Genomic DNA, 15,233 nt, shown 5'->3' with positions numbered 1-15,233 from the left:
ATTGGGTTGCCCAAAAAGTAATTGCGGATTTTTCATATAGTCGGCGTTGACAAATTTTTTCACAGCTTGTGACTCTGTAATTGCATTCTTTCTTCTGTCAGTTATCAGCTGTTACTTTTAGCTTGCTTTAGAAAAAAATGTGTAAAAAAAGTATATTTGATTAACGTTCATTCTAAGTTTTATTAAAAATGCATTTACTTTCTTTTAAAAAATCCGCAATTACTTTTTGGGCAACCCAATAAAATATTCTAAAATATATTTAAACTATTTTTAAAACATATTTTTAATTTCCAACTTTACTTACTTTAATTGGCTACGACAGAATATTTGTTCCACTAGCCGAACGTAGAATAGCGTTCCAAGCGCCTCGATCTTCTGCGCTCATTCTAAAATCTTTGACACCAAGTTTCGAGGTGTTTTTAACACAAGTTCTAAAAAGCAAGTTTGGCTGCTACTAAAGCCAGCTCCCAAAAAATGAGTATTAGAGTCCGGATTTTTATGTAAAATCTTAATTTCGCCAACTTTTATTTGGCAAATGTCATGGATGGTGTTGTGCAATAAAATGTTTTTTTTTCTACTGAAACATACGGAACTTCTAATCGGCATGTCATATAAGTGCAAATTCGGCGATAAATATGTATAGTTGCTACATTAAAATTTTAGCTGATTTTGATGAAATCTCGCAGATATGTTAAGATCAGCAACAAAACAATCCGTGCCAAATTTTGTGTAGATCGGTTACAAATTGTGTTTATTACAGCCTATATGTGTAAATCGGGCGATACATATCCATGGGAGCTATATCCAAATCTGAACCGATTTAATTGAAATAGCAAAACAATCCGTGCCAAATTTGGTACAGATCGGTTGAAAATTGGAGTAACTACGGTCATTTAAGTATAAATCGGGCGATACACATGTATGGGAGCTATATCTAAATCTGAATTGGTTTTGATGAAATCCTATAGATATATAAAGATCAGCCACAAAACAATCTGGCAAAATTTGTGCAGATCGGTTGAAAATTGGAGTTACTAAGGCCAATTAAGTGCAAATCGGGCGAAACATATATATGGGAGCTATAACTAAATCTGAACTGATTTTGATGAAATCTTGTAGATATATGAAGATCAACAACAAAAAAACAATCTGTGCCAAATTTTGTGCAGATCGATTGAAATTGTAGCTACTACGGCCGTTTAAGTGCAAATCGGGCGATATATATATATATGGGAGCTATATCTAAATCTGAACCGGTTTTCATGAAATTTTGCAGAACTATTAAAATGAGTACCAAAACAATCTGTGCCAAAATTTGTGCAGATCGGTTGAAAATTGTTGCTACTACTGCCATTTAAGTGCAAATAGGGCGATACATATATATGGGAGCTATATCCAAACCTGAACCGATTTTGATGACATCTTGCACACATCTTAGGATCAGTAATAAAACAGTCCGTGCCAAATTTGGAGCAGATCGGAAATTGAAAATTGTAGTTACTACGGCCATTTAAGTGCAAATCGGGCGATACATATATATGGGAGCTATATTCAAATTTAAATTGATTTTGATGAAATCTTGTAGATATATAAAGATCAACAACAAAACAATCTGTGCCAAATTTTGTGATAGACATGGCTAAATCAGAAAGTGATTCTGAGTCGATCGGTTTACTTATTAATGGGTCTAGCTATTCTCCTTCTTAGCGTTGTAAACAAATGCACAAATTTATAATACCCTGTACCACAGTGGTGGTATAGGGTATAAAAATCCGAACTCTAGTAATCATACAGATCGATATTTCTTCTTCTGCTGCTAATTAGTGGTGTGAAAGTACGCGAAAGCACGCGTTTCGTATGTGTAATCGAAATCCTAGCGAATGATCGTGCGTGACGTAGATTGAATTAATTTCCCTTCAATTATAATTTTCTCCTGAGTTGTGATATGGTCGTGGGTTTGTACGTGAGTAAAATGTTTGTCTCGTGAGCGTACATGAACGTGAGTTCACACAAAAAAAGGCATGCGTGTGCGAACAAAATTTCTTTCTCGTGAGCCGGCGTGAAAGAAAAAATCACTCACGTGCATATCTCTACTGCTAAAGCTCAAAATTTTATGTGCCTTGTTGAACATATTCGAACTTTCCTTATGGCCCTTTTAGACGGCACATCATGATCGTACTCATCGTGTATACTTGTTGAGTACAGGTTTTGCCAAAAACGGTACATTCATTTTTTTTTTCTGAATTCTTAAAGCAGGGTTTACATGGCACATCATGATCGTACTCTTTGTGTGTACGTGTTGATTACAGCTTTTGCCTAAAACGGTACATCGATTTTTTCTTTTCTTTGATTTTATTTAATTTTTATACCCTCCCCCATAGGATGGGGTATACTTATTTCGTCATTCTGTTTTATACTCCTCGAAATATTCCTCTGAGACCCCATAAAGTATATATATTCTTGATCGTCATGTCATTTTAAGCCGACCAGCCATGTCCGTCCGTTCGTCTGTCTGCCGAAAGCACGCTAACTTTCGAAGGAGTAAGGATAGCCGCTTGAAATTTTGCACAAATACTTCTTATTAGTGTAGGTCGGTTGGGATTGAAAATGGGCCATATCGGTCCATGTTTTGATATAACTGTCATATAAACCGATCTTGTATCTTGACTTCTTGAGCCACTAGAGGTCACAATTCTTATCCGATTTGGCTGAAATTTTGCATGAGGAGTTTTATTATAGCTTGCAACAACTGTGTTGAGTACGGTTGACATCATATAAACCTATTTGAGGTTTTGAATTCTTGGGCGTCTAGAGGGCGCAATTCCTATCCGATTTGGCTGAAATTTTGCTCTACGTGTTGAGTAATGACTTCCAACAACTGTGCTAAGTATGGTTCAAATTCAGGTCTTGACTTCTTGAGCCACTAGAGGGCACAATTCTTATCCGATTTGGCTGAAATTTCACAGGACGATTTTATATTTATTTATATTTTATATTTTATTTCACACTTGTTTTACACAACCATCCCTGTGTTTAAACAATGGAGATTTTGTTGTTGTAAACTTAGGCGGCAGCCCTTGCCGTTTAAGGACTCTATTGGGTCAATCCCCTACGTATGCGCTGGTCCTTTGCTCAGCCCTTTAGAAAGTTCATTAATACTATTTGCTCAGTTAGTTTCAAAATAATAGGAAAATATGTTAACTTTCTTTTAATAAATTCTTTGCCTCAACTTTTTCTCTTTTGTTTGATTCGTCATTGCCTATCTGTTTTCACAAACATCCCTGTATTAACACTAACCTATATCAAAGCGCGCAAACTAACGGGATTTTATGTCATTATAAAAATCCAAATGTTGTCAACACTCCGTATAAGGTATGAAGTATTGGTAACTCTATTTCATGGCTCGCCACTCGTATAATGTAACTCACTCAACTGAGAGAAGAGAGTGAGAATCGCAAAAAAACCGAACCTATTGGAATAATCTTCACGAAGACGACGACGAATATAAAAAGTAATATTATATTAATTATAATAGCAACTAAAATTAACATTTATACATTGAAATAATTTATAAAATATAACAACCACAACCCCATTCACAACCATACACACACACACACACACACACACTCATAAATATATAAGTAATTGAAGATCTTCTGTAATCAACCATCATTATCATCATTTGGAACGAACTGTATGAATTATCATCGTCAAATAACTATAATAACATAAACATATACAACAAAAATAAATAAAAATAATTACTTAAAATGACGAAAATTATGATAATTATATAACAAAAAGAAAAAAAATGAGAAAACTGTTAAGTTTTTATTTATAAACTAAATTCGGATAATGAACAAACCAAGCTAATAACGAACAAAACAAAATGAAAAAATAAATACACCACAATAATTAATGAAATGAATTTCTACATAGTTGGAATTTCTTTTTTTTTGTCCAGAAATAAATTTTATTTATAATAAAAAAAAAAGAAAAATTCACTCAGAGTCGCAATATATCCAAAATACTTTCATTTTATTTAAAAAATAGAAAGTTTAAATAAAATTTTTTGAATTATATTTTTATATATTTGAATATTGGAAGCTATTTTAGTTTTTTGTTAAAGAATTCCTAGTCTACAATTTTTTTATGTCTATGTTGACAATTTTTCACCCAGTGATTGTACGATTCTGCAGATGAACTTTCATATTCTCCCCCAAAAAAAACATACAAAATCTTTCATTTGACATTGTTGTTGCTAAAATAGTATGTTATTATAATTCTTGCAAATAAATTCCAATCTCAAAGTCTAAAAGAAAACAAAGGAAAATAAAAAATCTACATAAACCATGGGCACATAGCCTAGCCACATCTAAATGTGAACGTATTGAGAACTTAAGTTTACTGTACTGTTTAAATTTGTGTAACTGGCTACCGACCCACATTCGGGGCAGTCAGTTTGAAGTTGTACTATTTTCAAAAATAAGAGATATTAAGATGAAGCGAATGAATGATATGTCGTTGATCGATAATTTCGATGGCGATGGCGTAAATTTATAGTATACAACTTATTTATTTATGACTATTTATTTAATAATAAATTAAAACGAATTATTATTATTAAAAATATTAATAAAAATGCACTTTATTTGGACTTTGGATGTGTTTTTCACGGGGGCTTTTTGTTTTATTTATTTTCTATTTACACAAATAGGGATTTACATAATTCATCTTTTGAATCATTGGTCCAGGAAGAATTATCATGGGGAGCCATAAAGTTGATAAGTTTATTGTGTACCACATAACTGTAAAGAAGGAAGAAACATGGAAGTAAAGGTATAAATTAGCGGAATGGCCTATGTATGTAAGTATTCTAATCACTCTGTAGTCTTGAGCACTCTTTAAATGGGCTGATTAAAAAAGATTAATGGCACCGGGATCGAATCGGAAGCATTCCTAACCAAGGACTGCTTTGCCTACTCATGTCTGCAGTTAAAATAACAACCAAAGTAATCAAAATAATCATGTTGTTGAGAGTAGAGGTGTGCACGTGAGTTATCGTGTCACGCGATAGTCACGTGATTCGTGAGTGAGATCCAAATCTAATCAAGTAATCGTGCTTGACCGTGATTGAATTGAAATTCTGCATACGTGAGCGAGTTAAATCGAGCTCACGACACTAATCACGACTCACGAGAAAATCACGAGGCACTCACGAGACACTCACGAATCACGAGACGCTCACGAGGAAATCATGACTAAAGGTTTAAAATATAAATAATATATCGTACGGTAATTTAACGTACGAATCTGTTTACAGATGCATAAAAATGAAAATATCAAATACAGTCGGAACCGGGTAAGTGAAACGCTGAAAGTTCATTATTTTTTTTCACTTATCCGTTATTTTCAGTTAGGCGTAGTTCGGATAAGTGAAATTAATTTTCAATTAAGCGATATAAGCATAACTGAAAGATAATTTTTACGACAACATACTAGAATGTTCCAAATAAATTGAGTTAAAAACCAGTAGAGAAAGGCAAAAGTCGGGCGGAGCCGACTATATATTACCCTACGCCACCGAGTCTACGTAATATTTTTAATATATAGCACTTATATCCAAATCTAGTCAGACTTTAATTTTGCATACCTATTGAAATATCGAATAGAACCTTTTACGATTTTCTTACGATGGTACGAAAGATCTGGCTTCTACAGCCTTAAAAGTCGAAACGCATAAAAGTTATATATGGGAGTTTTATCTGAATCTGATTCGATTTTGATGAAATTTTGGACACGTATTGGGATGTCAATTAAAACGTTTCATGAAAAATTTTGTAGAGATTGGACCAAAATTGTAGCTACTACAGCTTTAAAAGTCGAAGCGCATAAAAGATGAATTTTGATGAAATTGTTTGCATGTAGTGCGACGTCAAATAAAACATCTCCTGCAAAGTTTTGTAAGGATGGGACCAAAATTGTGGCTACTATAGCTTTAAAAGGGCATATCGGATGAAAGGTATATATGGGAGCTATATATAAATCTGATCCTATTCTGATGAAATTTTGCACACATACTGGGATATTAAAAAAGGCAATCCCATGGCAGCCGGTTGTACATACCGGATTGACGCGATGAAGTCCTTCATCGACAAGGGCTGCCGCCTCAGTGTACAACACACTGCTATAACAATAACAACAACAAAAAAGCAATTCGTGCCAAATTTGGTAAAGATCGGACCAAAATTGTGTCTTCTACAGCATTAAAAGACTATATCGGATGAAAGAAATGTGGGAGTTATATATAAATCTGGTCTGATTTTGACTAAATTTTGTACACACATTAGCAAGTCCAATAAAACACATCTTGCTTAATTTTGTAAAGATAGGACAAAAGTTGTGGCTTCTACAAGCTTAAAAGGCCATATCGGTTGAAAGATATATATGGGAGCTATAAATAAAACTGATCCGATTTAGATGAAATTGTGCACACGTGTTAAGACGTCATATCTAATCTGGTAAAGATCGGACCAAAATTGTGGCACCTACAGCTTTAAAAGGGTATATCGGATGAAAGATATGAGAGCTATATCTAAATCTGGACCGATTTCAATGAAATTTTGCACACATTTTGTAAGGATCGGACCAATATTGTGGCATCTACAGTTTTAAAAGGGCACATTGGATGAGAGATATATATGGAAGCTATATCTAAATTTTAACCGATTTTTTTCAAAATCAATAGAGTTCATCCTTTGACCTAAAAAGAGTCTTATGCAAAATTTTCTGAAAATCGGACAATAAATGCGACCTGTATCTTGATAACAAGAATACATGGACAGACAGACAGACGGGCATAGCTTAATCAAATCGGGAAGTGATTCTAAGCCGATCCGTATACTTATCGATGGGTTTAGCTCTTCTCCTTCTTAGCGTTGCAAACAAATGCACAAATCTATAATACCCTGTACCAGAGTGGTGGTGTAGGGTATAAAGTGCAATGATTAGAGTAGAACCCTTTAAAAGTCAGAGACAATCTTTAAAGAAATATCAAAATATGATTTTGGAAATTTTATTGATGATGCGAATTTTTCCAATTCCAGATAATTTCCCATAATAAAAACTTTTCCACTTATGCGATTTCAGTTTTATATTAATTCAGAATTTGAAGTGTAAAAGCCTTTTCACTGTGGCCGCTTGTACGTACCGGAATGACCCGATGGAGTTCTTCATCGGCAAGGGCTGCCGCCTCAGTATATAACACATTGCTACACCAACAACAACAACGGTTATGAGTCCCTGCATGGGATAGCAGTGAACCCAACACAGGCTGGAACATTGAGGTCCTATCTGTGTGGTGCTCGTGGCTGTCACGAGAAGCTTAGCTGTGAGCTACCGGGTGAGTCCACAGGTTGCGGATAGTCGAATGCTTCATACGGAGTAGCTGGAACGGCAGTCGCAGACAATCAGCGGTATCGAGCGGAGAGTCTCAGTGAGAGGCCGGGCGGTCCCGGCTCTTTCGCAAATACTGAGTGCCTATAATCCTCGATATGACTAGGCGAGTTATTGGCGCCTTTAAATCTACAATGGCCAACATGTTCCCGCAGCGGTCGGTCCCTTGGACCGGAACAAGCTTACTCACCCACATTAGTTCAATGCGCTAGATCCAAGAATCCCAACACCAGTGGTGGGCATACTTGTGTACATTAGTCTCCTAATGGTATTATGGTTGTCGAAGACGTAAATTCGTTTACATTGTTGGTATCACATAAGTCGAATTCGACTGTCAAATTTGGAGAAAACGAAAAATTTAATTGCAAATTACTTCGCGCCTGTTTGTCGACAAAGTATGGAACCTACTTTTATATCTTCTTTTTTTACCACCATATTTTTCTATTATCAAGTTGTTGAAAGCTAATAAGTTACATAATACAACGAAATGTGAAATTCGACTTCGAGTACGACTGCTGTCGATTATTTTCGCCTTCGACAACGGGAATAAGGGTGTTTGGGTACGTACACAAAAAACCCACGGGTTTGAAAATGATGTACATATGTGCTCGTTAGCCTATCACTGCTCTACACTGTTGGATTTAAATAAGTTGCTCCTTCATATTTTTACTTACCGTAACTTTCGACCTTTACTAGCCCTGGTATCCACTTTCTTTTTCATTTTCTGCCTCAGCTTTTGCAATTCCAAATATTGTTTCGTAACTTCACTCATATTATTTGAGGTATTCGCCTTATATTCTATCAGCTCTCTCAATTGTTGGTGATAGAAATCACTATCATCATATACATTGACATTTAAATCGTCTTCACCCGTTTGTAGTTTGTTTTCTGTGTCTTCCTCAGTTTTAGGCCTTTGGCTGTTTTTCATTTGCTGGGACTTTTGTATTAGCGTTGCCTTATTCATAAGCGTATTGTCAATTTTTTCAATAATATCATATTCTTCCAGAGTACGCTTTTTGGCTCCAGCTCCTGGTTGTAGTAATTTAGTGCGGTCATCCCATTTTATTAGCACACTATTGCGGTATGAACGAAATGTATCAAAACGATCTTGTAAATAACCATTAATTTGTTTTAAGGGAGGCTCCTCACTATTTGGATGTTGTTGTTTAAACGGCGAAGGTCTTTTCAAGGAGGGTTTTATACTTTTATTCAATTCCGAGTATTGAGAATACAGAGTGTCCTGTAGTTGCAATAGGCTTTGTAATAACTTTTGTGTTTGTTTAACAGCTTCTTGGGTAGTGGTTTTGTGCTCATCATTTGACGAGACAAGTTGTTTTATTTCATCTGCTGCTGGTAGCTGATTGGCCTGAGAGAGAATTTTCTGAGACTTGATGCGCATTTCAAGAAGTCGTTCCCAAAGTTGTAATTGATTTTGAACACATAAACCTTTTTGTATTTCAGCATCACGATTTACTTTGCTAATGACTTCACTTTCTTCATTGGCGTCGTCTTCATCTTCCTCATTGTCGTATTCATCATCGTCTTCGTCGTCATCATCTTCAACATCATCATCATCATCCTCGCCACCATCTTCACTTTCGGTACCTTCTTCAGCATCCTCTTCGTCGAAATGATCCTGATCAATAAAAAAATATATAAAAAATAAACATAAGTTAAGAGCTCACTATTATATGGATTAGTTAATAAATTAACATCTAATTCAAATATTCATGGCATGATGGAGCTTTGCAGAGCCCCAGTTGGCATATTTCCGATGCAAACTGAAGTTCTGATAATAAATTAAAAATGACTAAATAAAATTTGATTAAAACTCAAGCTCGAGGCCTTAAAGTTGTTTGATGTAAAACTCGAGTTCGATTTTTAATCAATATACTAAGATCCACCTACAAAGGTCGAAAAGTAAAAACAACATTAATTTTAAAATTTAATTTATCTTAAAATCCACTTACTTCACTTTCATCAGAATCTCCAACTTGCTTATTATTTACTTGCTGCTTTCTTAGGGCGCTGCCAAAACTTTTCAATGCCTTTTCATTTTCAGACTCTGAAGAGTCTTCTGCTATTTCATTGTCACCATCACCATCACCCTCACTTTCATCGCTTTCTTCATATTCCAGTCCGTCGACGTCATCATCATCATCGTCGCTTTCTTCCTGTTCGTCATCCTCTTCCAATTCCTTTCTTGAGGATATCTTTCCTTTATACTTGGAACTCTGTTCAGACAATAGTTTAACATTACGTTTACGAAACTCGGTGGTTCTGGCCTCAGGCATCTGATATTCATTTTCATCAAATTCAACAACTTTTGGTGCGGTTGCCTCCTTCTCAGAATCACTGTCTTCGCTGCCGCTTTCATTGCGATGCGTTAGAAGAGCTGCTACCTTTTCGGCAACAGTTTTTTGCTTATTTTTTGGTTTCTTTAACATGGTTGGAGCAGATATTTCTACGGAAGAACGACAGAAGGTATGTTGGAATATTCGTACTGTGTCAATGGTTTACACAAACATTAGTTAAATAAATTATCTTTGGTCAGTGTAACACCATCAAATATGGAATAAAATCTATTACTTTTTGTTAAAATATAAGAGGAATTTGTAAAATGACCATTAATAAGAAAAACAACGTGCAAGGTAAAATATAAAAAACCAAAACAAAAGTCGATTATCGATTAATTAATTATTAATCGATGACTAGAATTTTTTGTGTGAAAAGGTCGAAGTCGACTTTTTGTGGCTAAAAATGAATAATCGAATTTGGACATTATTGATGCCATGATCGTACAATCGTCTGCATATGATACGATCACTTTGACGTCTGGAGGGGGTGGAATGTAGGATAGGTAGAGGTTAAATAGTGTCGGAGATATCACTCCGTCTTGGGGAACTCCCTTTTTCACTCTACATTGCTTCGACTTCTTATCCCTTAATTCCACAAATGACTGGCGACCACACAGATAATTCGCGATCCAGCGTTTTAGGCCTGGCTGGAGGGACGTGTCGGCGATGTCCTCAAATATTTCGGCATGGCTGTCGAATGCCTTCCATAGGTCTAGTGCCACGAGGACCATCCTATCACATGGCCTGGGCTGATTGAAGCCACTGCAAATGTGTGCGGTGATGGCATGCAAAGCTGTTGTTGTGCTATGCAGTCTTCGAAATCCATGGTGATGCTCGACGAATGGAAATTCTCCAAGGATTCCCCAAACGTCTTTGCTACTAGTGATAGAAGGGAGATCGATCTGTACGACTCCCCCATACTCGGGTACTTTCCAAGCTTCGCCCATTTTCCAGACATCGGGAATTAAAAGAGTGTTCAAAGACAAGCTGAGGACAGTAGTAGAGCACTCAACTCCAGGTAAATCCAGATTCTTCACCATCAGTGCATAGATTCCGTCGCGGCCGAACGCCTTGGATGACACCACGAATGACATTCGCCACGCCACGAATGACATTCGTAACTTCGCCCACGGTAAATTGTAATGGCTATCAATCGGCTTGGAGACCAGGGATACGACGAATGGCGATCCTCCTTTTCCTGCCACTCTCGGGATGCATAATAAATTGAGGGTTGAACCAACTGGTTTATTTCTTCGGATCAGTCACGGTCACGTTACTAAAAATGACTGAGGTCCTGTCATCCTGTCTACCGGGTTCGAGAGTGACTTAACAGTAGACCAAAGCTTGCCTAAACCGGTGCCTAAGTTACATTGCTCCAAGTATTTCAGACACAAATTCCGCTTATGTTCGTGGACTACCCTGTTAATTTCCAGATTCAGCTCGCTGGTTGTGGGGCCCGTGCAATGAGTCCCATCATGCTCGTCTGCGGGTACCACTGCCTGCTCCGGGACATTGGGCCGCTCTTGGGGTATTCGACCGCATAGCATATTTAAGGCGGATTCACTGCGGAGATAGGCATATTCTCTGAAATCGACCCAATCGGCCCTTTTTTGGTTGATAAACGTCCGGCGCTCAGAGGTTATGAAGTGGTTATGGGGAGGTGGTTTGATTCCAAAGAAATGACGACCTGATCTGCTGAGTGACGTAACCTGGACCCCATTCAGGAGATCAGGGGATGTAATGGAAATGTCTGGCGAGCTCCTCGTAATCCTAGTGGGGACACCGTGCAAAACGTGGAGCTTTAATCTGCACTGCCAAAGCTATGCCCATCCGGTCGTTACCTAGGGGAGATAGCATGAAACGTGATGCTATTAAAGTCTACTACAACCAAACGATTATGGCCAGACAGTAGCCAACTTATGTCGGGCTCGTAAGCTTGGCCATTAACTGGGTCACAACTACCAACCGCCGGTATGTACACGTTGTATAGCTCTATCTCGGCAGTACCGGACCTGACTGCTATCTCCATGCGCTCCATGTTGGAGTCTCTAGCTCCAGGCGCAGGCGAGATGGGACTATACTGCACGGAATGGTGTCTCCTGGGTCGCTGCATCCAATTGGTTCTTCCGAATATCTAGTAGATACGAAACTTCTGTCAAACCAGCAAAAATTAAAGCTTCTAGGAACCGAACAAGGATAATCGGAAGACCAAACCGGTCTATTTGGAGCTATTTTAGTTTATAGACTGATTTAGACCGTATTTGAAAAAAAAAACTTTTTAGCCAATCGGACGAAATTTGTGGCTTTCAGGGGATCAAGAATCAGGTTCTCGATCGATTTTAACCGTACATGGCCCAGTTGTTGAAAGTCCTAACCGAACACCACGTCCCAAATTTAAGCCAAATCGGATGAAAATTGCGGCTTTCAGGGCTCAAGAAGTCAAATCGGGACATCGGTTTATATGGGAGCTACATCTAAATCTGAACCAATATGGTCCATTTAGCAATCCCCAACGACCAACATCAATATTTGGTATCTGTGCAAAATTTTTTTTTTTTTAGTATCATTCAAATATTTCCCTAAAGCGTAATACGCAGCTCCGCAACTAGTGGGTGGGTTCTAGAAACTCCACTACCTTGATTGAAGCAGAAGGGGTGCACAAATTCTTGTTTAATAAGCTAGATAACACGAAAAGCCCTTATTCGAAGGAGTTGTGATAAATTGATGACACGTTTAGAAGAAAGAAGATATAAACTAATGAATACAGTAATACTATTCTTGAGATCAGGTGTTTTTCCATTGAATGAAAATGTTTTAACATACGTTACAGAGGGAGAAACGAAAAACTTCGCTAATGTGCAAATGATATTTCAAACAACAGAGGAAACACTGATCTTTACAAGCTGTTTTGAAAGACACTATCAAAAACATACAGAGTCCAAAAAACCAAAAATGGTTAATCACCAAGTGAGGCATTATGTGATGACAGTAATTACCTCCAAAAAAAAAAACGAAATAAATAAAAAAAAACACTAGTAAAAAGTTTACTTAATGAAAACCCGGTTTAACCGGTTTTTATACCCTCCACCATATGATGGGGGTATACTAATTTCGTCATTCTCTTTGTAACACCTCGAAATATTGTTCAGAGACCTCATAAAGTATATATATTCTTGATCGTCATGTCATTATAAGTCGATCTAGCCATGTCCGTCTGTTCGTGTCTGTCGAGAGCACGCTAACTTTCCAAGGAGTTAAGCTACCCGCTTAATTGTAAATGTGCCGTTGGGATTGTAAATGGGCCATATCGGTCAATGTTTTTATATAGCTGCCATATAAATAGAACTTGGAGCTTGACTTCTTGAGCCACTAGAGGGCGCAATTCTTATCCGATTTGTCATAGTGGTGTTTTGGTATCACTTCCAACAACTGTGCTAAGTATAGTTCAAATCGGTTCATAACCTGATATAGCTGTCATAGAAACCTATCTGGGGTCTTGACTTCTTCAGCGTCTAGAGGGCGCAATTTTTATCCGATTTGACAAACAATTATACTATGTATAGTTCAAATCGGTCCATAACCAGATATAGCTGCCATATAAACCGATCTTGAATCTTGACTTCTTGAGTCACTAAAGGGCGCAATTCTTACCTGATTTGGTTAAAATTTACCATAATGTCTTTTGTTATGATTTCCAACAACTGTGTTAAGTGTGGTTCAAATCGGTACGTAACCTGATGCAGCTGTCATAGAAACCGATCGGGCGTCTTGACTTTTTCAGCCTCTAGAGGGCGCAATTTTTATCCGGTTTAGCTGACTTCCCTCATGACCTTTAATATACGTATTAATTATGGTCTGAATCGGTCTATAGCTTGATACAGCTCCAATATAAACCGATCTCCGTATTTTACTTCTTGAGCCCCCAAAAGGGAGCAATTTTTATTCGAATTGGCTGAAATTTTACACATTGACTCCTACTACGGTCTCCAACATTCAGTTCAGTTCGAAGAGGACGATAAAGCAATTCTTTCCTTTTATCATTTGTTTGCCTAAAAAGAGATACCGAGAATAGAACTCGACAAATGCGATCCATGGTGTTTAAAATTGTAATTGTAAATAACCGAAAACCGGTTTTGCAAAATATCAATATTTTCGATTAAAATAAAAACCGGTTTTCAAAAAAACACCGATTTTTGACAACCATAGTCTGGGTGCCTTGGTAAAATTTCTTAATTTTTCAGGTTGTATAGCAACGCAATTGGAGTATGACGAGTTAGCAGCCGTCGGGTGGTATAGTTTTTAAACGCACACACAGAAAGGGAGACCAAAACTTTGGTGGAGAGATCAATTGGAGATTGACAACTGGAAACTTAGTGTCAGAAATCGCAGAAGGTGCCCACTAATCTTCTGCGATGAGCTTATCAATCATTCTGTGATGACCAACAAAGTTATATTAGTAGCTGTCACCACCTTGCAGAGAGAAGAAAGACGACATACAGCGAGAGATTTTGTAGGGTTTAATGAGAAATGTTTTGCCTTTTCGATATCATTGATAGAACATTTCTTAAAGTTTCACAAAACACCTATGTATTTAAGTCAATAGTACCGTCTACTACGCATTTACTGTTTTTTGCGTTCTTTTGCACTCATTGCCGCATACACCTGGCCCAGACATCAAAGCAAGCGAGCGAGCGAGCGCAATCATATTTTCGATCTCAATAAATTGTTGCAATAATTTCCATTGTATCTGCTGACACATATGTGAGACACACATGTGAGAGATTCGTATAATGGACGAGCATGTTGTCAGGACATTTCATGCTAGCATATCGTTAGCTGAAAATTCAAGTTTGGTGCCTGTTCGACATTTAATAAACACACTTGAACACTCATTAATGTTAAATGTCAGTAATTACGGCAACAAAGGCTTGTAGAAAAAAATAAAGGCAGGAGAACAACAAAACAACAATTCAAAACAACAACAGTCAAAGAAATACAGGCAGCAGGCAAGTGTAGCAGCTGCGGCCAAAGCCAACGTCGCTGCTGGCAGGCATACATAGCACAAAACAACTGTTGATTTTTGTTGTTGCTCATTTAATAGGAATTGAGAGAGGTGAGTGAAGGTGGTTGTTCGAAAACAAGAGTCAAGTGAGTGAGCTATCTACCACCATCGCCATCACAACCACCACCAGACATGTGTCTCTTTATCATCATCATTATCATCATGCTAACGGAAAAAAAGACTTTCTTTCCTTACTATTCCTTAATTCTGACAATTATTATTATTTTCGTGTTGTTGTCATTGCCATTGTTGTTGCTATTGCCATTGTAGGAATAAATGAATAGGACATCAACATGAGAATTGATAATTGCAAAAGTTTTCATGGTCTACATTAAGAGAATTTTCAAGTTCAGTAG

General features: G+C 37.2%; 1 protein-coding gene across 1 annotated transcript; it reads right to left on the bottom strand.

The window, feature by feature from the left end:
* Window positions 1–4,617: 4,617 nt before the first annotated feature.
* LOC106083936 (protein Aatf) lies at window positions 4,618–10,130 on the bottom strand. The gene is made up of 4 exons (XM_013247375.2): window positions 10,048–10,130; window positions 9,429–9,922; window positions 8,133–9,094; window positions 4,618–4,811 (listed from the first exon to the last, which is right to left on the bottom strand). The coding sequence occupies exons 2-4, from the start codon at window positions 9,903–9,905 to the stop codon at window positions 4,709–4,711; spliced, it is 1,542 nt and encodes a 513-aa protein (XP_013102829.2). The 5' UTR covers window positions 9,906–9,922; window positions 10,048–10,130; the 3' UTR covers window positions 4,618–4,708.
* Between the last annotated feature and the right edge of the window lie 5,103 nt (window positions 10,131–15,233).

The sequence above is a fragment of the Stomoxys calcitrans genome, chromosome 3, assembly GCF_963082655.1.
Source record: "Stomoxys calcitrans chromosome 3, idStoCalc2.1, whole genome shotgun sequence".
Classification (NCBI taxonomy): domain Eukaryota; kingdom Metazoa; phylum Arthropoda; class Insecta; order Diptera; family Muscidae; genus Stomoxys; species Stomoxys calcitrans.
This window is presented reverse-complemented; position numbering and strand designations above follow the sequence as displayed.

Excerpts from the sequence above, each read along its gene's own strand:
- LOC106083936 (XM_013247375.2), bottom strand. The coding sequence starts at position 9,905 with ATGTTAAAGAAACCAAAAAATAAGCAAAAAACTGTTGCCGAAAAGGTA. Across the intron at positions 9,095-9,428 it reads GAGATTCTGATGAAAGTGAA|GATCATTTCGACGAAGAGGA; the intron begins GTAAGTGGATTT and ends TTTATTGATCAG. Across the intron at positions 4,812-8,132 it reads AGTAAAGGTCGAAAGTTACG|TTATGTGGTACACAATAAAC; the intron begins GTAAGTAAAAAT and ends CCTTCTTTACAG.